This window comes from Saimiri boliviensis, chromosome 11 (genome assembly GCF_048565385.1).
Source record: "Saimiri boliviensis isolate mSaiBol1 chromosome 11, mSaiBol1.pri, whole genome shotgun sequence".
In the NCBI taxonomy this organism is placed as follows: Eukaryota; Metazoa; Chordata; class Mammalia; order Primates; family Cebidae; genus Saimiri; species Saimiri boliviensis.
Genome location: NC_133459.1, coordinates 94,925,758 through 94,950,875, shown reverse-complemented (window position 1 = coordinate 94,950,875; position 25,118 = coordinate 94,925,758). Strand labels below are relative to the sequence as shown.

The 25,118-nt window shown below is 43.7% G+C and overlaps 1 protein-coding gene across 4 annotated transcripts in view; it reads left to right on the top strand.

Annotated features, from left to right (window-relative positions):
• CD101 (CD101 molecule) overlaps positions 1-13,207 on the top strand; it is a 44,244-nt gene extending 31,037 nt beyond the window's left edge. For 2 of the 4 annotated variants that reach the window (XM_074381207.1, XM_074381206.1), the window contains 2 exons: positions 3,048-3,443; positions 10,913-13,200. In XM_074381207.1, coding sequence (XP_074237308.1) covers positions 3,048-3,443; positions 10,913-11,154 — 638 coding nt within the window. In that variant the 3' untranslated portion in view covers positions 11,155-13,200. Of the gene's footprint in view, positions 1-3,047; positions 3,444-10,912 lie in introns of all 4 variants that reach the window. The other 2 variants (XM_003933521.4, XM_010344068.3) reach the window with 2 other exon arrangements.
• The last annotated feature ends 11,911 nt before the right edge of the window (positions 13,208-25,118 follow it).

Sequence of the window (25,118 nt, the reverse complement as noted above, 5' to 3'; positions counted from 1 at the left end):
CGTAAACAAATGAGATGATAATTAAGCATTACGAAGTATTAGGCAATGGAGTGCAAGGATAAAGAAGGCACAGGCCTGGCCCTTCGGGAGCTCCCTGTCTGCTGGGACAATGAGGGCAAAATAGCCATTTGGAACGGGGTCTCTTCCTGCACTCTGGCTTTCCTTCTCTATGTTCTTCCAGCCCCTTCTTCTTCCTGCTAAATGTGTGTGCTCCTCAGGGATGATCCTGGGCCTGTATTGCTTCTTAATTCTCTGCTTTTCTCAGAATTGCTTAAACACTGCCCTGGTTTCAACTACCACCTTCTAGATGATAACTCTGAGATTTTGTGCTTAGCCCGGATCTCCTGAGCTCCAAGCCTTCATACCCAACTGCCTGCTCCACGTTTCTACTTGGATGCCGCCATACTCAGCATGCCCTAAATGGCACTTAGTGTCTCTGCCATCTCACCATGCTCGTTTGCACTTCTGCATTTCCCATCTGTGTGATTGGCACTCTGTCTCCCAGTCATCCACGCCAAACTCTTGACCGCATGTGCCTGCCCCTCTTCGGGAGGCAGCCACTGCCTAGATCACGTGCTTCCCAGGTAGAAATGTGGGTTCCCAGGAGGCGGAGGTTGCGGTGAGCCAAGATCGCGCCATTGCACTCCAGCCTGGGTAACAAGAGCGAAACTCCGTCTCAAAAAAAAAAAAGAAATGTGGGTTCCATGCTGTCAGATCCTTTTGCATATCTAGAGTTGCCTGAACTCTTCTTTGATGACATTTCCTAGTTTGAGAATGTCCACAACTAATTTCTTGTAAAAGGGATATTTTCTCTGAGGTTAGAAGAAAATGGACTCCACTGACAAAACCACATACAGGACAGAAAAGGACTAGAGGGTCCCTTGAACTGGAAAATTGGGCCCTGGCCGAGTATAGTGATGGGATTGGAAGCCAGATCACAATAAAGTAGAAAGTAATTTGAGGCAAGGAAATAGCAACAGTCTCACATAAGCTAATATTCCACGTGCTTCTCCGTGAAGGAAAGGAGAGAGTAAAGAGGGTAACTAAAAAAGAGTCCAAGATCAGACAGAATTATTATCTTAAAGACAGATTGATAAATGTGTTTGGGCCAGGCGCAGTGGCTCATGCCTATAATCCCAGCCCTTTGGGAGGCCAAGGCGGGTGGATCAGCTGAGGTCGGGAGTTCAAGACCAGCCTGGCCAACATGGTGAAGCTCCATCTCTACTAAAAATACAAAAAATAGCCAAGCGTGATGGTCCATGCCTATAATCCCAGCTACTCAGGAGGCTGAGGCAGGAGAATCACATGAACCTGGGAGACAGAGGTTGAGGTGGGACAAGATTGTGCCATTGCACTTCAGCCTGGGTGGCTGAGTGAGACTCCATCTCAAAGTAAATAAATAAATATGTTTATAGTGGAATTGAAAGTGTAATGCATGTTATAATTTCTTTATTTTGTTTGTAACTACTCTGGCGGTCATTCTAAATCCTCACCTGCTGGTTAGCAAGGAGAAAAAAAGTAAATGTCAAAATCTGTTTAAAATTAGTCTAATGCAATCACTTAAATAGTTCCCTTGGATGGTTTTCTAACACTTGCATCAAAATCTTCAGTCTCTCAGATGGCTTCCTCTCTCTCTGTGTCTACACCCAAGATAATATCTGGGTGTATGGGAGGAGAGTAATTTGCTAAGAATGAGGAGTACTGGTGGAATACATGGCTGGAGCGAGCTGCTAAAAGTTGTGATGACTGCTTTGGGAAGTAGAGGAGGAGTGAATCAAGGATAAGTAAAAACAGCAGGCAGAGGGCCCCCGCAGAAGCTTCATGGTTTTCAGTGGCAGGGTCCAGCAGGCAAGCGGTTAAAAAAGGGCTGAAGAAGGAAAGAGCCTGGTTTGATTCCTAGTAGAGAATGTCCTGGCAAATGTGAGAGAAGAACAGGGACCAAGGACAAGAATTAAAATGAATGTGGCCAGGCGTGGTGGCTCACGCCTGTAATCCCAATGCTTTGGGAGGCTGAGGTGGGCAGGTCACTTGAAGCCAGGGGTTCAAGACCAGCCTGGCCAACATGGTGAAACCCTGACTCTACTAAAAATACAAAAATCAGCTGGCCATGGTGGCACATGCCTGTAATTCCAGCTACTTGGGATGCTGAGGCAGGAGAATTGCTTGAACCCAGGAGTCAGAGGTTGCAGTGAGCCGAAATTGTGCCATTGTACTCCAGCCTGGGTGACAGAGCATGACTGTCTCAAAAAATAAAAATAGGCCGGGCGCGGTGGCTCAAGCCTGTAATCCCAGCACTTTGGGAGGCCGAGGCGGGTGGATCACAAGGTCAAGAGATCGAGACCATCCTGGTCAACATGGCGAAACCCTGTCTCTACTAAAAATTCAAATTTTTTTTTTTTTTTTGAGACCGAGTTTCGCTCCTTCACTCTTGTTACCCAGGCTGGAGTGCAATGGCGCCATCTCGGCTCACTGCAACCTCCGCCTCCTGGGTTCAGGCAATTCTCCTGTCTCAGCCTCCTGAGTAGCTGGGATTACAGGCATGCACAACCATGCCCAGCTAATTTTTTGTATTTTTAGTAGATACGGGGTTTCACCTTGTTGGCCAGGATGGTCTCGATCTCTTGACCTCGTGATCCACCCGCCTCGGCCTCCCAAAGTGCTGGGATTACAGGCTTGAGCCACCGCGCCCGGCTGAAATACAAAATATTAGCTGGGCATGGATGGCGCATGCCTGTAATCCCAGCCACTCAGGAGGTTGAGGCAGGAGAATTGCCTGAACCCAGGAGGCGGAGGTTGCGGTGAGCCAAGATCGTGCCATTGCACTCCAGCCTGGGTAACAAGAGCGAAACTCCGTCTCAAAAATAAATAAATAAATAAATAAATAAATAAATAAATAAATAATAAAAATAAAAATAAATAGTAAAATAAAATGAATGCACTAATGTCTAAAGAATATAAAATCTTCCCAGTGAGAACTAGACTTTTTCAGAGGAGGTATCCAATCTGAAAGTCTGTGTTCTCTAACTGACTGCCATTTTATTTTCTAGGAAGTAAGGTACGTGTCTCCAAAGTGCACTGGACCAAAAATGTGACCGAGCACGGCGCGGCGGCCATCCACTGCAGCCTGGAGAGCACGGGCAGCTTGGCTGCTCTGTACTCTGTGATGTGGTACTGGAACAGAGAGAACGCTGGAAGTAAAATGCTGGTGCACTTGCAGCATGATGGCTTGCTGGAGTATGGGGAAGAGGGGCTCAGGAGGCATCTGCACTGCTACCGTTCCTCCCCTACAGACTTTGTCCTGGAGCTTCAGCAGGTGGCGATGGAGGATGCAGGAACGTACTGGTGTAGGGTGGCAGAGTGGCAGCTCCATGGACACCCAAGCAAGTGGGTTAACCAAGCATCTGATGAGTCACAGCAGACGGTGCTCATGGTGCTGCCTTCAGGTAACCAGGGGTTTATCTATCGCGAGCTCTCGGTCAGGAAAATATATGGCTCTCCTCTGACGCTCTCCCTCTCAGCTATGTTTTGCTCCTTCTGCAGGCTGAAGACAACGTTCAGGTTCCCTAAAGGAGGTGACTTTGCTGTCTCTCTCAATAGTAGTTCATTTGAACAAACAAGGTCCACACAAAGTTTTGGCATAGACACTTAAATATCAGGAGCGTCTGACCTGTTCTCTCCTTCTCCTCCTGAACAAAAAAGCCATCAACATATGTCCCTTTAAGTAACCAAATAATATGTGAAACAGACATCCTCACCCTTGGGCTGACCCTCTAATCTTAGATTGCTGATCAACAGTAGAAGGGAGAACGAGGGATAGGAGACCTGATTGAACCAAAATCAGCTACCTCTAAATGCTTCTCGAATCAAAAACAAACAACAAACAAACAAACAAACCGAACTAAACAAACAAAAAGGACCCCTTTTCAATGAAGAAGTGCCAACCTCCTATCAATGCCAAGAACTCCTTGTCTTTCGACAAACTACCAGAACTTTGACAATGGTGGTCATTCACTGTGCCTTGTCTAACTGTGCCTTGAAAGGCATCCAGGGAGGAAAGGTGCCCCATAAAGTGTGTTTCTAGGCTCCAGCAAGAAGGGCAGCTACTCCGAGACTGTTGGCCAAAGGGTGATCTTTCCAAGGGAAGCTCACCCTCCTCAGCTGAGCACTCATGGACTACTCGTTCATAAAAACAAACATTTCTCCAGCTAGACCAGTCAACCTTCCCTGATGGTCAGCCAGCTGGCAGATGTCATAGGCAGCCCATTCTCTCACCCATGTCTTTCTGCTGGGGTTCAGGGAGAAGGTGACAGATGAGCAATAAGCTAAGCTTACTGAGGGAAAGGGTCATTGGAGAAGTAGGGGTGTGGTCTTGGCGCTGGCCACCAGGAAACGTAAAGGGAAAATCATCAATTAAGTAACAATCCTAAGACACCAGCTAGCTTTAGTGACGCTCCTTAGGAGGGACATAATGCTGTTGAGAACATATGGGAACATCTAAGAACTAGGGATAGTGGCACTCCAGCCCAGCAGGGCTTCTAGAGGGAAGTTGAAGCTCTCTGATTCATTTCTTGAGGTGGTCCGTCATCGTGTTCTTTGTCCACTCCTCAGCAGAATCTTTCTCCTGAGTGCCAGGCAGAAATGATTTTTCGATCAGCCCTTTTTTTTCCCCCAACAATTATAGGAACTCCGGTACTCATGAGCACATTCCATTTATGTTTTCCCTCTGGAATTCACAGGCTCTGTAGAATCGGCAGTTTTTGCAATAGAATACATAGATAAGAACTGTACAAAGTATGTAGTCTGTGATGAAAAGTGTATTCTCCTCTGAGGCAGATGGGATCCTTCATGGCATACATATTGTTAACCTCCGTGAGATCCCTGTAAAACAGGAATATGGCTTTTAAAAGATAAACCTGGAAAGAAAACATTAAAAATTGAGTGGCCTTTGTATTCTTCAGAAAGCATTTGTCATGACAAACTGAGGGGTTTCGGTGTAACGAATGTTGAGGATCGAAATCCCTGTAATGTAGCATCTGGGCTCCTCTACTTGGCTGTTCCTTCATGGTAGTCAGGGAGGCAGTGTGGGGTGATAAAAAAAAAAAAATAGCCCAAGGGCTGGAATCAGACAAGCCTAGGCTCAAATCACAGCTCTACCACCAATACCAGCTATGAAGTCATACTCTGGTTACTTGCTGTGAGCCTCAGCTTTCTATAAAATGAAGCTCATAATATAAATGTGTATAAAGTATCCCGTATAGTGCCTGGCACATTGTCAGTGCTCAGCAAATGTTATCTCCTTTCCCCCTTATGCTTCCAAACACGCCACACATACATGTACACACAGGTATACACATACCTACACGTATACATCTATGTGACAAAATAATGGCATTGTTTAATAAATAACCATATGAGGTCCTGAAGGCACAAAAGTGTGTATGACGGAGTCTGTTCGCACGAGCTTAGAGTCCAGTCAGAGTGATTTCTCCGCTTTTGAACTCCGCTCCACAGTTCAACATCATAGGTGTTTTCAAAGAAGTATTTCCGGTAGACTGGCAACAACAGAGGCAGGGCTGTGGTGAAGGGGAAGGTAGGGAGGAGATCTGGAAGATTCTCCAGGCAATGGGGCTCATGAAAAGGAAGAAACATGTTTTAGAAACATGAAAGAGTATTCAAGATGATAATAAGATGTAAAATTTCATGTTATATTGGGGGCACTCCTGGTCATTGAGAATGGCAGAAGCTGCAGCCTCTATGGTGCAATGGCAAGAGATGAGACCAGTGAGGTGGGGAAGGTACAGACAGACCGCAAATGTGTCTAGAATCCGAAGCTAAGAAGGAAGGACTTTACCATGACAGTGACGGAGTATCACTGAAAAAGTTTAAGCAGGGGAGTGGCATGGTTAGATTTTCCTTTTAGAAAGTTCCCACATTAAAATGAATTGGAGCCCAGTCGCAGTGGCTCACGCCTGTAATCCCAGCACTTTGGGAGGCCGAGGTGGGCGGATCACCTGAGGTCAGGAGTTCAGGACCAGCCTGACCAACATGGAGAAACCCCGTCTCTACTAAAAACGCAAAGCCGGGCATGGTGGTGCATGCCTGTAATCCCAGCTACTCAGGAACCGGAAGTTGCAGTGAGCAGAGATCATGCTATTGCACTCCAGCCTGAACAACAAGAGCAAAACTTAGTCTCAAAAAAAAAAAAAAAAAAAAAAAAGAATTGCAGGGAAGGCCAACAGTGTAGGGGCAAGTATTATGAAATTGTGAGAACCCAGCTGGGAAAACGTAAAGGCCTGAGATAAGGCAGTGTCCAGGATGACTAAGAAAAGAACAGGTGTTAGGTATTAGGAGGTGTAAACTTCAGGGTTTAGAGGCTGATTCAACGTATATAGAGGGCAAATGAGCAGAAGGAGAGAATCAAGGATTAACATTTGGATTCCGGCTTAGATGGATAGTGGGGCCATTTACCAAGCCAGGTAATACATGAGAGGGGTTTGGAGGGGAAGATTAGTTGAATTTTAAATAATTTGGGCTGGAATTTAGTTCAGAGTACCTGTTAGTTATTGATAAAGATCCGTCCAATAGACATCAATGGGATCTGCGCTAGAGTTGTAGATTAGAAGTGATCCATTTGTAGCCAATCATGGTGCCACGGGCAGAGCTGCTGTTTTTCAGCAGTGGGGAGCCTGTGAAGGAGGCTGATAGGGGCGACGGAGAGCTGGGAGGAGAATCAGGATTTGGTGGTACCACCGACACTAAAGGCAGAGAGGGTATCAGGAAGGCGAGGCAAATTGACAGACTTGGCTCTTACAAAGAGGTCAAATAGATAACAGTGGCAAAGTATCCATTGGATTTGCCATTATGAGACAATTACAGAAAAGTCATCAGGGAGGTCAGACTGCAGCAAGTTGAGGAGGGAAGAATGGGCACATCAAGTGCAGATGACCCTTGCAAGAGCTTTGATGTCAAGGGGAAGAGAGAATACAATAAAATGGAAAGAGGTGTCAGTGAGAGGGTTTCAGTTCTGCTTATTTTCTGTTTTGGTTTGAAGATGGTACACATTTATGCTTTAGAGCAGAGAAAACCAGAAAGAAGAAAGAAAGAGAGAGAGAGAGAGAGAGAGAGAGAAAGAGAAAGACAGAAAGAAGGAAAGAAAGAAAGAAAGGGAGAGAGAGAAAGAGAGAAAGAAGGAAGGAAGGAAGAAAAAAGAGAAAGAAGGAAAAAAGGGAAGGAGGGAAGAAAGAAGAGAAGAAAGAAAGAAAGAGAAAGAAAGATAGAAAGAAGGAAAGAAAGAAAGAAGGAAGGAAGGAAAAAGAGAAAGAAGGGAGGAAGGAAGAAAAAAAGAAAAAGAAAGATAAAGAGACAAAAAGAAGGAAAGAAAGAGAAAGAAGGAAGGAAAGAAAAAGAGAAAGAGGGAAGGAAGGGAAGAAGGAAAGAAGGAAGAAAGAAAGAAAAAGAAAGGAAAAAGAAAAAGAGAAAGAAAGAAACAAGAGAAAAGAAAGAGAAGGGAAGGAAAGGAAGTAGATCCTTGAAGGAGCAAAGTGTCTCTATCACACTGAAGTTTCTGGAGAGGCCAGGATACCACCCTGTGCTTCCCAGTGCCTCCAGCAAGGCCTGGCACCTGGCATTCAACAAATGCTTGGGGAAAGGATGAGCAGGCAGGTCTTCAGCTGGGTTGGAACAGGATGCTGTCAGTGACTCACTTATTCTGGGATGCACTTGTTACCAGGTTACCTTACCCTACTTTTGTTTCGTGGCAAGGGACCACCCTCCCACGTGGCTGCATGTTTGGGGTTGGGTAGTGGGGAAGAGTTGGCAGCCCCCTCTTCATCTCACACCTCTTTTCTTCTGAAATCAGTGTCTCTGAGGAAGTATGAAAAAGGAGTGCTCCTTTTGCTGTGCTTGGCTGTGGGTGGAAACATGTTCTAAACTAAGCCTCATGATGAAGTGCTCTCATTACATTTTGGGCTTTGTTTTGAAGGCCTTGTACTTTGAGCGCTGGGCACTTTCTCAGATGGATCCAGAATGCCAAACCTTAATGGTTTGAATGTCACTAATTCTAATCCAGATACGGCTGAGAGGCAGATGGTGGGAAATGGTGACTGTGGGATCCAGAGCAAACACTGCCCTCCCAGGAGAGGTGATTTAGCAGCCCAGGAGCTGACAGTTGCTAACTGCTGGCCATGTCAGCATGGTGAGGAGCACACCTTGCCATCCTTTGATGGCAGACTGTGCTAAGCTGAGCGGCCTCCTCCCCACTAAGATAGCCAAGCCCTCTGGCTGCCCCTTTATGCTGAAAAGCCAAGTAGCAGATTTCTTTCCACCTCCTGTGTGACGTCATCACCCCGCTATTCTAGCTACTATAATACCTGGGGCTCCGGACTCAATTATCGGCCTCCCATGACTAGAAAAGGAAGCCAGAGCCTCCTAAGTAATCATTTCAGTCTCTGCTGGATGTCAGCAAGGTCTAAGGACAGAAGGACCAAAGATCTAAGGGAGAGATTTAGTCTGTGGAGGAAGATGGCGAAGCCTGTGGTCCCTGTGCGAGGGGTCTATAGGCTCTGGCCTTGCTCTCTTGGGAGCAAGGGTCTGTACGCTCCGGTTTGTTCTCTTGGGAGAAGTTTTCCTGTGATTTTGTTAGCTTTCTCAGTAGCATCCTCGCTAATATTTATTGCTTGCTGATTCCACAAATGCTTTAGGCACTTCATTAGATGCTTTATTATACATGATCCCATCCCAACTTTAGAAATTGTTATCCCTATTTGGTTGATGAGGAAACTAATGGTTAGAGAGAGGATAAGTAACTTCTCCACTGTTAATAATGGCACATTGAAGATTGAGGATTTGAACTCGGCTCTTTTTGACACACAGTAGGTACTCATTCACTACTCTGCACAAATGTCCACGGCCAGTGCTCTTAATACCTGGACTCCATGGCTCCATTCACTGGCATCATTGAAGTCTATGCTTCCTTCCAGCCACGGGCCTTCAAAATGTACTCAGATAAGACCTGGGAAGAAAAGCTGCGGTCAAGCAGGGCCATTGGAAGAGGGGTCAGATAGGATGTGGAGTGGTGCAGGGATGGTGAAGAATTCAAAACCTAACTTTATCATTGCTCACCCTTTCAAAAGCCAAAACCAAATTTAGGAGGAAGGCTACAAATGCGATCAGAGCAAATCCAGGCCATGAACCCCTGCAGCTCTTTGCCAGCCCCATTCAGAGCTGCCAGCCTCGTGTTCATTGATGATTTGTACTTTGTGTAGCATCATGGCAGCCAGCCCTGGGTTCCCATGTGTGGAAGGTACTCATGCAATTGATTCATTCATCAGGCTCCATTGACACCCTGTGAGCAAACAGTTGAGACAGATAAAAAGACACACGAGACACAGACCCCACCCTCAAGGAGCTCACAGTGCAGGAGGTGAGCGAATGTCTAGATTCTTTCTTGACTTCCATCAAAGAGATGTTCTTTAACATGTAAAATTCATCGACAATGCCAAAAATGGAATTCTTGCAGCAGGAGGTTGGTCAAAATGACCTCTAAACCTCTTTTCATCTCTAAACATCCATAATCCCATGCCTCCTAGAGCTTAACCTTTGAAGAAGAAATTGCTTATGTCATAGCAATTTCCCAGTAAAAGGACAGCTACTGTTAGCATTGAATATTTCAGAACAGCCCTGATTTCAGATATCATGTCATAAATAAATGTAATTGGAAGATTACATTTAGTAATTGGCCTCTTTAAGCATGTGTCTTTCTGCCTCGATAGACTGTGTCCTGAAACCTGTGGTGTTTGCCGTCGTCTGGGCCTTTGCTTCACTGGCGGTGTGGCCAGGCACCCCTCCGGGACTACTTGTGTGTGCTCTGTGTGCGTGTCTGCTGATAGTGCTTCCCGGTGGACTGTAGCTGCGGGATGATCATATGCTTCAGCATGCCTTTATGTAGTATCCTTTGCCCACGTGGTTGCAGTCAGTCCAATTTAATTCAGATCAGCAAAAGTTACTGAGCACGTGTGCTAGGCACTGTAGGGGATGCAGAAACAAACGGCGCTAGCAGACAGATTCAAGGAACCGTAATGAACAAAGGAGAAGGGTAACACGGAATTAAAGAGGTGTAAACAGAGGGCCGAGCGCAGAGGGGATGGAAGAGAACTGTGCGGGGGGCAAGGTAGGAAGAGCTGAGAGAGTAGGAAGCGTGGTGGAGCTAGGCCGGAAGGACCCAGAAGCTCAAATGCAGGGAGCATGTCGGGTGGTGGCCACAGCCCAGGCAATGCAGGAAAGGAGCGGGAGGGAGGGGGTCGGGGGAGGGGGCCGGGGAAGGGGGAGACGCGTGTAGATGGCCAGGCTTGGGTGGATGGGGAAGGGGCGCTGCCTCATTGTGGGTGCAATTGTTTTATAAGGACCGTGCAGAGAGAGAAAGAGAGAGAGAGAGAGAGAGAGAGAGAGAGAGAGAGTGCGTGTGCATGTGTGTGTGCGTGTGTGTGTGCGTGTGCGTGTGCCTGTGTGTTGGAGAAGCAGCAGTGGGAATAACTCAGTTAAAAATTCAGGCCTGGCAACACAGTTGAGAACGAGGGCTGAATTATAGATATCTTTTCTGAGGAAAGAAGATTAAAGGCGAGGTTTTCTTTTTTGTTTTGTTTTTCATTTTGGCTGTGAGTTTTAAGTAGGTCATTGGAACCTCCAGTGGTTGGAAATTGCCGGGCAAGACGGCGTCGCGTTAGAAGCGAGGGTTCCGGGAGCTCTCTTCCCGCAGCGCTCTGCCCTGTGCTTCTCGTGATTTCAGGGGCCCACTGCTATTTGGCCCCATTATTTTCACATATACTTGCCTGTAACAATGAATCCCAGGAGTGTTTGTAATTGATTAGTACAAATAAGTCGGAGATGAATTACTCTGTTTCTCCCTTCATTGCAGAGCCCACGCTTCCTTCCAGGATCTGCTCCTCAGCCCCTTTACTCTATTTCCTGTTCATCTGCCCCTTGGTCCTGCTCCTGCTTCTGCTCATCTCCCTCCTCTGCTTATACTGGAAGGCCAGGCAGTTGTCAACGCTGCGTTCCAACACACGGAAAGAAAAGGCTCTCTGGGTGGACTTGAAGGAGGCTGGAGGTGTGACCACAAACAGGAGGGAAGACGAGGAAGAAGATGAAGGCAACTGAATCCCGAGAGGCACCTGCAGCCGGGAAGGAAAGGTGGGGGGTTTTGAATTGGGCTGACCAGGGTGTGAATGAATCCTGGTTCGGTCCTTAACGATGTCTGCGGTTAGGAATCAGAGGGAGCATTCCCTGAGTTCTTACTGGTTCCGGGCAAGTGTTCCTTTGCGTCTTACCTCATCCAGTTCTTGCATCCCCCTCGGAACTAGCTAGCATCATTACCCTACATCTCTTGAAGGTTCAGGTCCCTGGGCTGCTCCCTCACACCGACTCTGGAGGGCTGCGGCAATGCCCTGGTGGGGCTGCTCTCTCCTCTCTTTCGTCACTAGTCATACTGACTCTAGGTCATCATTTTCCTCCAGATGAGAGGCGTAGGAAAGGGCCTGAGGTCAGCGAGGCAAAAGGATTTCGGAACATGCTCTTTGTTTACCTAAAATTTGCCTCCCCAAGAAGACTATAACTTCCTTCCAGGCAGAAATCCAATTTTCTTCTCCCAGCCTACCTACAAAGGCCCGCTCGAGAGTGAGCTCTGCGTGACAAGTGCTTCGCTAACACAGGTTCCTTGACAAAATGATAAAACACTTGTAACCTGAGTCTGGGTTTTTTGTTTGTTTGTTTATTATTCAATAAGACTTTTTATCAAGTAATTGCTAAGCAAACACTTTTAAAAAACTCATGGCACAGTGCTCCAGTCAGCCCCACAAAGCCTCCTGTACCTGTTTTCTCCCACGCCTCCATACCCCACCAGAAGGTCCATCTGGCTCCTGGTGCTCAGCCAGTGCCTCATTTTCTTTGACCTGATAGCACTGGGAAGTAGGGAAGGTGGTGTCTGGAGGAGCGGGTTCACAGTGCCATGGTTCCCCCATACTTCTGCAGGGCTGAGCTCGAGGGCCAGCAGTAAGTCAAGTCTGGTTCCCCAGCGTCTCTTATTCTCAGTCTCAAAAAGCAGGAGGTGGGGGTGGGTTGTAAGAGTGGGGTGCAATGGGTTAAAGCTTTCAACAGCTGTCCCCACTGGGCCTGCAGTCCCCTCATCTTTGTTTCAAAAGCTGCTCAGGCCCTGTTGTAGCCAGAATTGGAAATCTATCTGTGCCACCTAACAGACTTGAGAAAGCACATCTGTTTATTATCTATGTGACCAACCGAGTTGCTTTAACGCTCGTTAATTTGCATGTCCAAGGAGAGCAATTTAGTTTTAATTATTTGATCAGGCGCACAAGTCCTTTCCAAACCTAATTAGTTCCTTCACAAGGGGATTATTGGTGGCTACGAGCACTCCTACCATGGACCTGCAGGTTCCTTAAACTCCGGTCCCTTCACAGCCTGATTTAAAATACTGGAAATTCTTCCTCAACATGTCAACACGTTTGTTTCTTGTCACCCAGGTAAGGGAGCATATTTTTCCAAGCAACAAAGCTGAAATGAAGACTTCTTAGAAAGTGTAATGACCCCTTGCCCCTATTTTTTAGAAACCTGTATTTTAATTCAAAGGGAGAGAAAGCAGAAGCGAAGCTGGGCAGAGAATCTTGGATGGATCCTGCCACAGCCCTCCTCTCTCCTCACCTGGACACCTCCTTCAGCTTTTAGCTCAAATATCTCTTCCCCTTTGAATCTAGCACAGAGGGGCAGACAGGGAGGGTCTCCTGGGACAGTAGACATTTAACCAACTTGAGCAATCAGCCTGTTTTGCAGCTTCCTGCCCTGCTGCCTGTTTCTTCCCAAGTCCCACGTGGAATGCGGTGACCTCGTCAGCTGGAACCAGCTCCTGACAGACCCCCGGCAACTTCTAGATGAACTCGAGTGAACTTTCCTCATTACCATGTTGAAGTAACTACCCCGGGAGGAACTATAGCTTCATGACCGGAACATGTGAGCTGTGTGGTGGCATGACAACTCTCTGCAGCTGCGCCACTTGGACCCCTCCCCTATATGCACTCTCTCCCCTGTCCATCACCCCGTAAAACCCTCCTGTCACTTTCTTTCAGAGACACCACTTTGGAGAATATTCTCAGTGCTCTCCTTGCTTGTGACAAGTAAAAAAACTTCTATTGATCAAAACCCATGTTCTCGTCAAGAGTCGTTTGTTACTTGCCAGGCAAACAAACCCCGTTTTTTTCCAGGGAACAGAGACCCTCGAATATGAAACTGTTCTGGCCAGAGCAGAGCATGGGAAGTATGAGTTCCCAGCGGGCATCTGCTGCGTGTCAGGCCGTGTGGTAGGAGCAAGGGGTCCTGTGGTGACTCAGACACAGCCCCGTCCCCCTGGGATGATCACCTTGTTTGTCCTGGATGCTCTGCTTTCATTCATGGGACTTAGGGCACCTTCGATTGTCCAAGCAGCTACGTGGCACTGTTTGTCCCCTAGGCAACAAAACCCTCCAAAACTAAAGCAAACACCAACATAGTATTTTCTTCCTTTCAAACTTACAGAATAAAATTTGCCCTGATCCAGTTCGGCAGACATTTTATGTGAAACCTCTTCTCTCTCCAATGACAAACTTCTTCACTTTTGGTTTCTGAAACTTAGTCGAGAGCTTTACTTTTACTCACTGATTTCAGCTTTTCCATTTCATGCCACCACCTGGTTTTACTTTCGGCTTTTTGTGTTGTAAATCCTCCTTGGCAAAAGGACAAGCCTCTGTCTCAGGAGTTGGCCAGCCAGGGCCTATGGGCCAAATGCAGCCCACCATCTGTTTGTTTTTTAAAATATAATATATTGGAATACGGTCACTCCCATTTGCTTACATACTATCTGTGGCTGCTTTCACAATAAAACGGCAACGTTGTGTAATTGCCACAGAGACCATCTGACCTACGTTGCCTAAAATGTTTACTATCTGACCCTTTACAGAAAACACTTGCCAGCCCCTGCTGTCCTTTAAAGGTAATGTTCTGTCTCTCTTAAACATGTATTATGTTCCTGGGAAACTGATTTGACCTCTTATATCTGAATCTCTTATATACCTGGTTAATCTAATAAATAATCTTAGGCTTTCAGGATTGACATCTAGTTCCAGGCATTCTGAAGTTCACCTCCTCTATACCAGGCTTATCCTATAGATGGGAAGCTTACCCCCCTGCAGCATTTCATACCATCATACTGAGTACCTACTCTGTGCTTTTCTTGCAGAGATAAGACACAGAGATGACTAAGGCATGTTTTCTCTGTTCATTATATTTATTTTATTGAGATGTATAGAAAAAACTGATTTATGGTAGAAGAGGAACGCAATGGTGTAAAGTCATGCGCCATAATAATGTCTTACAATCGTACAGGATTTTTTCATCATCTCAGAATTTCACAGCATCTCTGTACAAAAGGAATTGTTATTCCTGTCCTATCGGTAAGGAATTAAAGCTCAGAGAGGTTGGGATTTATCCAGGGTCACCCAGCCATATGCAGAAGAGTAAAGGCTCAAATTTAGGACTGCTGACAAGTCCTGGACTCTTTCCACAATAAACACTATGCTCAAATCCATTGCTATGGGGGAAAATCTGGACATAATCATAGCCACCTCGAATGGTTGTTATGGTGATCAAATCAGATACATAATGGAGATAAGTTTTGAACCATATCAAGTCATAAATGAATGCCAGCATTAACCCAAGTCTTTCTAGTACTCACCTGTCCATGTACATAAATAAAATATAATCAATAGTAATAATCCAAATTCTACAGGCTTTTTCCCCAGGATATTTTCACAGGGTCTTGGCCACCTACAGCATCCTTTAGATATTTCTGGGGGATTTCCCAAAATTCTAGGACTTTTTTTTTAAAGAGATGAGGTCTCACTATATTGTTCAAGCTGGCATTGAGCTCCTGAGCTCAAGCAATCCTCCTGCAAGAGCCTCCCAAGTAGCTGGGACTACAGTTACATACCACCACACCTGGCCCAGATTCTGTGAATTCATATAAGCTCACAAGCAAGTCCATTCCCACATGGTTACCTGCAGCTCGTTTGGGCTCTGCAGGCTCCTACTGCGGCTGGAGTCTTGGAGCATATGAGATGCCCAGCTGAGTGGTGTTTCGTGGTAAGCAAGGAAAAGGGTCTCACTCTCTCTTTCCATCTTTCCATTACACTCTGCCGTAGGGATACAAATTCAAGATCGTTTGCACCCTTGTGTTGCTAAAGATTCTCTTGTGAAAACTGCCCCGTTAGCATTTGCCCAGTATCTCCTTTCTCCATAGAGTCCAGACTTCACAGATGCTGCGGCCAGGCTGGGAGAGAGCTCATCCTTTCGTCTCAATTTCCCATTTTCTGTACCCAGGAGCCTCTGCAGTAACCTCTTCATCACAGGTCCTCTTTCTCCAGCAGGAAGGTTACGTAATCGTGCTGTCAGGGAGGCTCCACCACTTGGCAGACAGAGCCTGAGAAGTCTGCATTCCCTGTAGGCTCAGGTGACTTCCGTTATACTGGCTATTAATTTTGACTCCTAATAAAGTGCTACAGGCATTTAGAAACCAGAGAAAACTTCATAAAGAAGATATAATTTGAATTGGGCTTTAAAAGTAAGAAAATAAGCCGGGCGCGGTGGCTCAAGCCTGTAATCCCAGTACTTTGGGAGGTCGAGGCGGGTGGATCACGAGGTCAAGAGATCGAGACCATCCTGGTCAACATGGTGAAACCCCGTCTCTACTAAAAATACAAAAAATTAGCTGGGCATGGTGGCGCGTGCCTGTAATCCCAGCTACTCAGGAGGCTGAGGCAGGAGAATTGCCTGAACCCAGGAGGCGGAGGTTGCGGTGAGCCGAGATCGCACCATTGCACTCCAGCCTGGGTAACAAGAGCGAAACTCCGTCTCAAAAAAGAAAGAAAGAAAGAAAAGTAAGAAAACATTTTGGCAGCAGAAGGGTTAAGCAGGAGTCTGGACAGAGGAAGCGCCAGGAAAAGTGCGGTGCATAGAACAGCTTTGGTTTAAGTGCCTAATCTATGAAGATCAATGCGAGATAAATCCAGCAAGGTAGTTAAAGTTCTGGGGTTGGGGAGGGAAGGAAGAACAGATTTTGAACATGCACAATATCTTGGACTTCATGTTGTAGACAACAGTGAGCCAGTGAATGTAATTTAGTAGGGAAGGCGAATTGAAAAGCAGCAGCATAGATGACATGTGTGTTGGCGTGAGGAAGGCAGTGGTGCGAAGGGGACATCGGGAAGCCAGCTGGAAAACCTTCTTCACTCTCTTAATTTGTGTAATGGCTGTAACACCAACTCTGTGGGCATTTTGAGTCTAGAAAAAAATTATCGGAGGCCGGGCGCGGTGGCTCAAGCCTGTAATCCCAGCACTTTGGGAGGCCAAGGCGGGTGGATCACGAGGTTAAGAGATCGAAACGATCCTGGTCAACATGGTGAAACCCCGTCTCTACTAAAAATACTAAAAATTAGCTGGGCATGGTGGCACGTGCCTGTAATCCCAGCTACTCAGGAGGCTGAGGCAGGAGAATTGCCTGAACCCAGGAGGCGGAGGTTGCGGTGAGCCGAGATCGCGCCATTGCACTCCAGCCTGGGTAACCAGAGCGAAACTCCGTCTCAAAAAAAAAAAAAAAAAAAAAAAAAAAATTATCGGAAAGTTTCAAATACCTTATCAAGCTCATAGAGGTAGCTACTATATGTTTGTTAAACATGATGACACATTATGAGACTCTTCTTGTGTCTAATAAATGTTGGTTAACCCCATTTTCTACTGATTAGTGTAAAGGTAAGAGACAGTTCCATCCATTTGTTAAATTAACTGGCTTTTCTTTATATATATTTATATAAATATATATTCACCTTTACATTTAAATTACTTTTTAGACATGTGGAGTTTCTACCATATTGTTTCTTAATCCAAGGCTTCTTCTGAACCAGCTCTGACTGCCAAACAGAGATGTTTTGAGTTGAAGCATAATTATCACATTAAACCATTTACCAAGACGAGACTATGTTGGATGAGGACAGTGATTAAGAAGTTTCTGTTATAAATAACCAGCATAGGAAAATCCAAATGGATTACTCCTCGAAGGTCACATTGGGAAGGGCATTGAGAGTGTGTGCTTCCATTTTAAATTGGTTTTTCAGTGATAAGATTCTTGGTGGACTTATCTCCTCCTAGTCCCTTTCTGGGTACCCTGTGTTCCAGCCACACCAAATGACTCGCCAGGTAATTACTCCCCGGGTCTTTACCAGTCATGCCCCTGATTTTGTGTCTTTCATTTGGAAATGTTTTTCTTTTGTGCGATCCTGCTAGTCCCACTACATTGACTTCAATATGTGTTTATTGCTAACGGTATCCATATAAGCTACCAGGGAAAACAATACTGTTTGTTCTTTCATTTGCGTTTTCTGGGTGGGATCATGTTCATGTAGAGAGAGTTGTGACGCAAACCAAGATCTTGGAAATCTCCCTGCCCTACCTCATGCCCTTTGGTAATTATAAGATTTTGAGCTCCTATAGTCTTACCTTGGGTCCTCTCCCAAAACCACACTCTGCTGGGAGGCGTTTCTTCCTGGCCTGATGCGCACGCGTGGCGTACAAATCCATGGAGAGACAGATTATGGAAGCTGCCCTATGTTACCAGCGCCAAGCTTAAAGCCGCTACCTTGCCCTTTATTATTTACATAGGGACTTCTTTACTTTGAGGGGTTTTCAACATTTTCCTCATTATAAGAGTCATTGTTGTCAGGCCAATAAAACAAACATGTACTATGACAATAGCCATAAATGTTCTTTGATGACATGCTTGTGCAGTGAGTTTCTAATCAAAACATACATCAGTAATAGTTATTTGGGCACAATAATACTATAGACCAGGGATCATAAACTTAGATGGTTCAGCATCCAGGCAGGTAAATGAAGAGAAAGTATCGGTCTGGTGAAAATCCTTAGGGAGGGATGAAGATTAGAGCAACTGGAGCATGCATGTCTATTGAAAGGCACTTACGTTCAGCATAAGATACAAGACATTGTGCAAGGTAATCAAAACACGTTGAGAGGTGGAATTCTATTCCTTGTAATCCCTGCATCACATCCTAAAGCCATCAATAAATATTAAAACTTTGCCACCTAAACAGCATCTGAAGGTTATACTTACATCTTAAAATTGTGAGTTATTGGCCTACGGTTTCTTCTAAAAGCTTCGTTGTTTTGCCGTTTAAAAATAGGTCTAAAATACATGTCAAATTGATTTTTTATGTCATTTTTGTGTAAAATGTGAGGCAGAATTCTCGTGCACTGCTGACGGGAACGTAAAATGGTGCAGCTGCTATGGAAAACAGAATGGCAGTTCCTCAAAAATTAAAAATAGAATTACCATATGATCCAGAAATTTCACTTCTGGGTATATACCCAGAATAATTGAAAGTAGGGGCATGAAGATGTATTTGCATACCCCTGTCCATAGCACCATTGATTCACAAAAGCCAAAGGTGGGTGGAAGAAACCCAGTGTTCATCAATGGATAAATGGATGGATAAACAAAATATAGTATATGAAAAACAATACAATATTAGTCATCTTTAATAAGAAAATAAATTCTGACACATGCTATGACATGGATGAACCTTGAAGACATTATGTTAAATGAATGAGCCAGTCACAAAAGGACAAATGCTATATGATTCCACTTATATGAGGTACCTAATCCAATTCAATTTATAGAGAGAGACAGAAAGTAGAATAGTTGTTGCCGGGCCTGAGGGAAGGGGTGGTAGGGAATGATTGTTTAATGAGTTACAGAGTTTTAATTTGGGAAGATGAAGAAACTTCTGGGGATGGATTGTGGTGATGGCTGTACAATAAAGTGATTAAAGTTAATACCACTGAGATGGACACATAAAAACGGTTAAAATGGTAAATTTTATGTTACATATTTTACCACATTATAAAAGTGAGATGAAGATCACGGTTTATTCCGCTCCATATGCTTATCCCATAGCTCCAGTAACGTATTTTTAAAAAGAGCATTCTTTTCCCACTATAGTGGTATCCATAACATAAATTAGGTGAATGTTATGTTTTTATGTATTGTTCAAGAAATCTTTGCCTATCCTTAATAGACTGGAATAATATATTAAATCACAACCAATCATGATTTAATAACAATTTACTACTGAGTTTGATTTCTTACAGGGAATGCAAGGTTGGTTTAACATCTAAAATGGAATCTATGTAAATCACTACATTAATACTTGATCACCTCAACAGATCCAGGAAAAAAGAATCTAATAACATCAAATACTTTTTTTTTTTTTGAGACAGACTCTTGCTCTATCACCCAGGCTGGAGTGCAGTAGTGTGATCTCGGCTCATGGCAACATTTGCCTCCTGGATTCAAGGGAGGATTTTTGTGCCTTAGCCACTTGAGTAGCTGGGATTATAGGTGTATGTCACCGTGCTTGGCTAACTTTCTTATTTTTAGTAGAGATGGGATTTTGCCATGTTGGTCAGGCTGGTCTCAAACTCCTGGCCTCAAGTGATTCACCTGTCTTGGCCTCCCAAAGTGCTGGGATTACAGGCATGAGACACCATGCTCAGTCTTAACACTTATTCTTTATAATATTTCTCAGTAAACTAGTAATAGAGGGGAACTTTCTAAAATTGATAAAGTGTATCATACTTAATTTTCATCTTATTCCTAACTATGGGGGAATATTAAATACTTTCCCCCATAGTTAGGAATAAGATGAAAATGTCAACTATCACTATGTCTGTTGAGTATTATACTGGAGGTCCTAGCCAATGCAAAAAACAGCAAGACAAATAAATATAGGACAGAAGACAAATAAATATTAGAAGAGAAGTTAAACTGTCTTTATTTGCAGGTGATTTAATTATATTTGTAGAAAATCCAACAGTGTCTCCAAACAAGGTTGCTGAATACATGATGAACATGTTGATCAAAAATGAGCAAAAATGAACCAGATTTTTATATATTAAAAATTAAAAATTAAAAAATTAATTTTAAAATTACATTTAAAAGCATAAAATACCAAACACATTGAATGAATTTTAAGATGTGCAAAAACTCTACATTGAAAACTGCAATACTTTGCTGAAATAAAGAAGACCTAATTAAATAAAGAGAGATTCCGTTTTCACGGATTTGAAGGTTCAATATCATTAAGCTGTCAATTTTCTCCAAGTTGATCTATATATTTGATGCAGTTGTTATCCATGGAGAGGGAGTGGGAATTTTGTGCCCAGATGACATCTGGCAATTTATGGAGACATTTTGGCATGTCTTCACAACTTGGGGAGTGCCACTGGCTGGCATCCAGTGAGTGAAGACCAGATCTAGAACTGAGCATACTACAATAAACAGAACAGTGGCTCTCTCCAACAACAAAGAATGGTCTGGCCCCAAATTTCCATAGTGTCAGGTTGAGAAACTGTGGTTTAATGAAATCATAATGCAAATCTCAAGTGTTCTTTTAGAAATTGACAAGCTCATTTAGCATTACATGGAAATACAAATTACCTAGAATCAGCAAAACAATATTTAAGAATAAAAACTTGGAGGAATTATATTCTCAGACTCCAGAACATTCTACAAACTATGATAATTAAGACCATGTGGAATAGGTGCACAAGTGAACAAGGAAACCTGTGAAGCAGAATAGAGTCTAGAAATACATACACATACACATTTCCACTATAGGTGCTACCATAGTGGGGAAAGAATGCTCTTTCTAATAAATGTAGTAGAGTAATTGGATACTCACATGGAAGAAAAACAAACCTTGATATCTATCTTACCTGTTATAGAATAAGAGAAAAAAAATTGAAAAATTGGACATCATTAAACATTTTTGTTCATTAAAAGACAATATTAAGAAAGTGATGACTGGGCATGGTGGCTCATGCTTGTAATCCCAGCACTGTGGGAGGCTGAGGTGGGAGGATCACTTGAGCCTGGCAGTTCAGGACCAACCTGGGCAGCATAGTGAGACATCTTTTCTACTAAAAAAAAGTAAAAAAAGCCAGGCTTGGTGGTGTGTGCCAGCAGTCTCAGCTACTTAGGAGGCTGACATGTGAGGATCACTTGAGCCCAGAAGGTAGAGACTGCAGTGAGCAGTGATCATGCCATTGCACTCCAGTCTGGGTGACATAGAGAGACCCTGTCTCCAAAAACAGTAATTACATCACAGACTGGGAGAATTATATTAATAAAACACATCTGATAAAGGCCCTATATCCTGAATACATACCAAACTTTTAAAATCAATTTTAAAAGAGGAGAAGCACGTAACTCAATCTAAAAATGGCCAAAAGATTTAAATACGGTTTGTAAAAGAAAGAAAAAGACTTGAATATGGATCTCAGAATCGCCAATAAGCATGTTAGTTCATGTGCTTTGAGAGGCACATGCCAAGATTAGACATGAAATGGATCTACTGGGGGCAATATCAGTGAAGAAAAAAAAAGGGATGGAGCAGAAAATGGAAAGAGCGCTTGACTGTCACGCAGGTCTGACCTCTGTGAAAGGAAACAGGGAAGGGAGGATTACGTAAGAAAAGCCTCAGACTGCACAGCAGTTCTGAGATAATCTGGGTCAAGCTGATAAGGAGTCTCTCAGCAAAGGCTACTTATGGAAGAAGTACCCCATGGGGCAGACATGGCCCAGCTCTAGTAGCTCTGCATGCTTAGTCCTTGGCTGGAAGCAGCCCCAGGGAATGTAGCCTTAGCACAGACATCTGAAGATCTGGATACTGGAGGTTGTCAATTAGCTATAATCTTTGCAGCAGGCTCCCTTGGAAGGAGATACGAGTGATACAGCTCCATGGCCACAGCATATCAAAGATGTTCAACATCATTCTCATCCGAAAAATGCAAATTAAAACAGTGAGATAACTTTATTCATACACCAGGATAGAAAATATAAAGGATTGACAATATCAAACACTGGTAAGAATTTGGAGCAACTGGAACTCTAATGCATTGTGGCTGGGAGGGTAAATGTGTTCAACTATTTTGTAAAATAGTTTGGCAGTTTCTAATAAAGCTAAACACATACCTACCTTATGACCTACAATTCCACTACCAGCATTTTCCCGAGAGAAATAAATGCTTATGTCCACCAAATGACATAAATGAGAACATTCATAGATTCATCATTGCTAAAAACTAGAAACAATCCCCTTGTTTATCGATAAGTGAATGAATAAATTATAGTTTCTACATGTCACAGAATACTACACAGTAATAAAAAATGAACAAACTACTGATATACATGATAACATGAATGAATCTCACAGCACGTGTTGAGTGAAAGAAGACAGACACAAAAAGGTACAAAATTCAAGAACCAGCAAAACTAATCTACGGAGTGTTAACTGAGAAGTGGCAGGAAGGCAGCTTCTGAGGTAATTGAAATGTTCTGTTTTTTTGACCTAGGTGGTGGGTTCATGGGTGTATACATATGTAAAAATTCATTGAGCTGTCTTTTAAAGATTTGAGTATTTCATTATATGCAAATAACTTAGTAACATATAACTTGTATAACAATAATACATAACTTACTAAGTGTAAATAACTTAAACCTGAGGGTTTTTTTTAAAAGCATTTTTCTTTCAAAAAGTAGTTGAGAACCAAACAGATGACCAATATAGGACAAGGAATTTTAAAACAGAGGGGAAATTGTAAGATTTATGTGTTCAAAAAGCATTTTTCTGGTACTTCGTATGTGCCAAAACATATGCTAGGAGGTAGGCCGGCAGAAGTAACTAACTTTGTTGTTTCTTCCTTAAACAGGAGAAAGGAGTTAAGGTTTACTTTATTAAACAGCCATCATGTATTATGAGGATTGAATCCTTATCACAATATTGTCAAGAAGCCAAGATTAAACCATTGTATTCATCAGGGTTCTCCAGAGAAACAGAAACAATAGAACATTGTTAGGCTATGTATAGATACTTAAGAGAAGATTTATTCTGAGAATTGTCTCACACAATTATGGAGGCCAGGAAGCCCCACGATATGCCATCTGCATGCTGGAGAACCAAGACAGCTGGTGGTGTAATTCAGTCTGTGTGAAGGCCCGAGAACCAGGCTAGCTGATGATGTAACTCCCAGTCTGAGGCAAAAAGCCTGAGAACTGAGTGGGGAGAGGATGTAAGTCCTGAAGCCTGAAGGCCCAAGAGCAAGGAGCTCCAAAGGCAGGAGAAAGAATGTATGTCCCAGATCAAGAACAGAGACAGAATTCGCCCTTTCTCTTTTTGTTCCATTTAGGTTCTCAACAAACTGGAGGATGTCCCCCTGCATCAGTGAGGCACTCTTACTGATATATCCAAAAATAATATTTTACCAGGTATCTGGGCATACCAGTCAAATTGACACATAAAGTAAGTCATCATAACCATAAATCAGGAAGAAGCAGTTAAAGATCATTATCGTTAAGTGGCATTAAAAATCATCATCTTTGCCAGGCATGGTGGCTGACGTCTAAAATCCCAGCACTTTGGGAGGCCAAGACGGGTGGATCACGAGGTCAAGAGATCGAGACTATCCTGGTCAACGTGGTGAAACCCCGTCTCTACTAAAAATACAAAAAATTAGCTGGGCATGGCAGTACGTGCCTGTAGTCCCAGCTACTCAGGAGGCTGAGGCAGGAGAATTGCCTGAACCCAGGAGGCGGAGGTTGCGGTGAGCCGAGATCGCGCCATTGCACTCCAGTCTGGGTAACTAGAGTGAAACTCTGTCTCCAAAAAAAAAAAAAAAAAAAAAAAAATCATGATCATTAAGCCCAGATGCTTTGACTCCAAAAGCAAATGCTCTTTCTATCACAGTAGACTCCTTAGGTCATCAAGATTCTACCATTTCATTATGGGCAAAGATCTGTACACACAAGGTTGTGAGAGGGTCACTGGGACAGAAAACAGTACTAGGGGCTTGTGCTGTCAGAGTCTCCAAGTGCTAGCATGTTCTGAAACGGGGAGATAAATGTGGACTGGGGGAGCAGGGACCCCTTGCACTCCTTGCCCTGGTTCTGACAGATTTCCATGCAGCCTAACACATTTGATTGAATGGCCACTCTGTGCTGCCTTCTGATGCTGTTCAAATAGACACATAAGAGCATGTTTTGTTATGGTCTCCCATGACTAAAGGCAGATGCTACAAGTTCTTAAGTCTGTCTTTAGGGAATCTTTGTATTGTTTAATGGTCTGTCTGACAGCAGCTATTTGCACCACGCTGCTGGCAGCAGGAAATTGAGGGTTCTTCTGTTCTTAATGCCCAAGATGTGACCAGCCCAATAAAAGGGTGGTCCGAATGGCATGGGCCAAATATCTTCTAGTCCTAAAATTGACAGATGGGGCTGCTGTGTGAACAAACAAACAAACAAACAAACAAAAACATTGAAGCAAAGCATTGAGTGGTGTTAGAGGAGTCTAAAGTGTCTGGGCTTAGCTTCAATAACAAGTAAAGGTTACTGGCTCAGCCCAGCATCAGCTCCTAAGACACATAGGTGTCCAAGTATTTCCCTTGAAACTCTTTTATTGATTGAGGAAAGGCAGTCAGTTAGGATTAAATGTGGATCATTCCAATGTAGTAAACCAGTAGATTTTCCACCCGGCAACAGAAGGCTAAATGGCAACTCTATGTTTAATAGTAGTCTTTCCATACAAAAGAAACAGTAAACATATGAGCCCTCATCTATTGAAGAGATGGAATTGAGGCCACTAGCTACTATCTCTTACAGTTCTCTACTTAGATTTTTTTTTTGCTTCTTTTAGATATGTGCCAAATGAATACATCTAATAAATTAATATTCAGAAACATGCACTGTGGATTCAGACTGCCTGGGTTCAAACTCTGACGATGTCACCCACTAGCTATGTGATCTTTGCCAGTTAATCTTGCTTTGCCTTAATTTCCTCATGCACAGAATGAGAATAATACCCATTACTTCACAGAGTTAATTGTGAGACTTAAATGAGATGCACATGTGAAGGAGTTAGAACTCATAAATGTTAGGTATCGTCATCATTATTAACAAG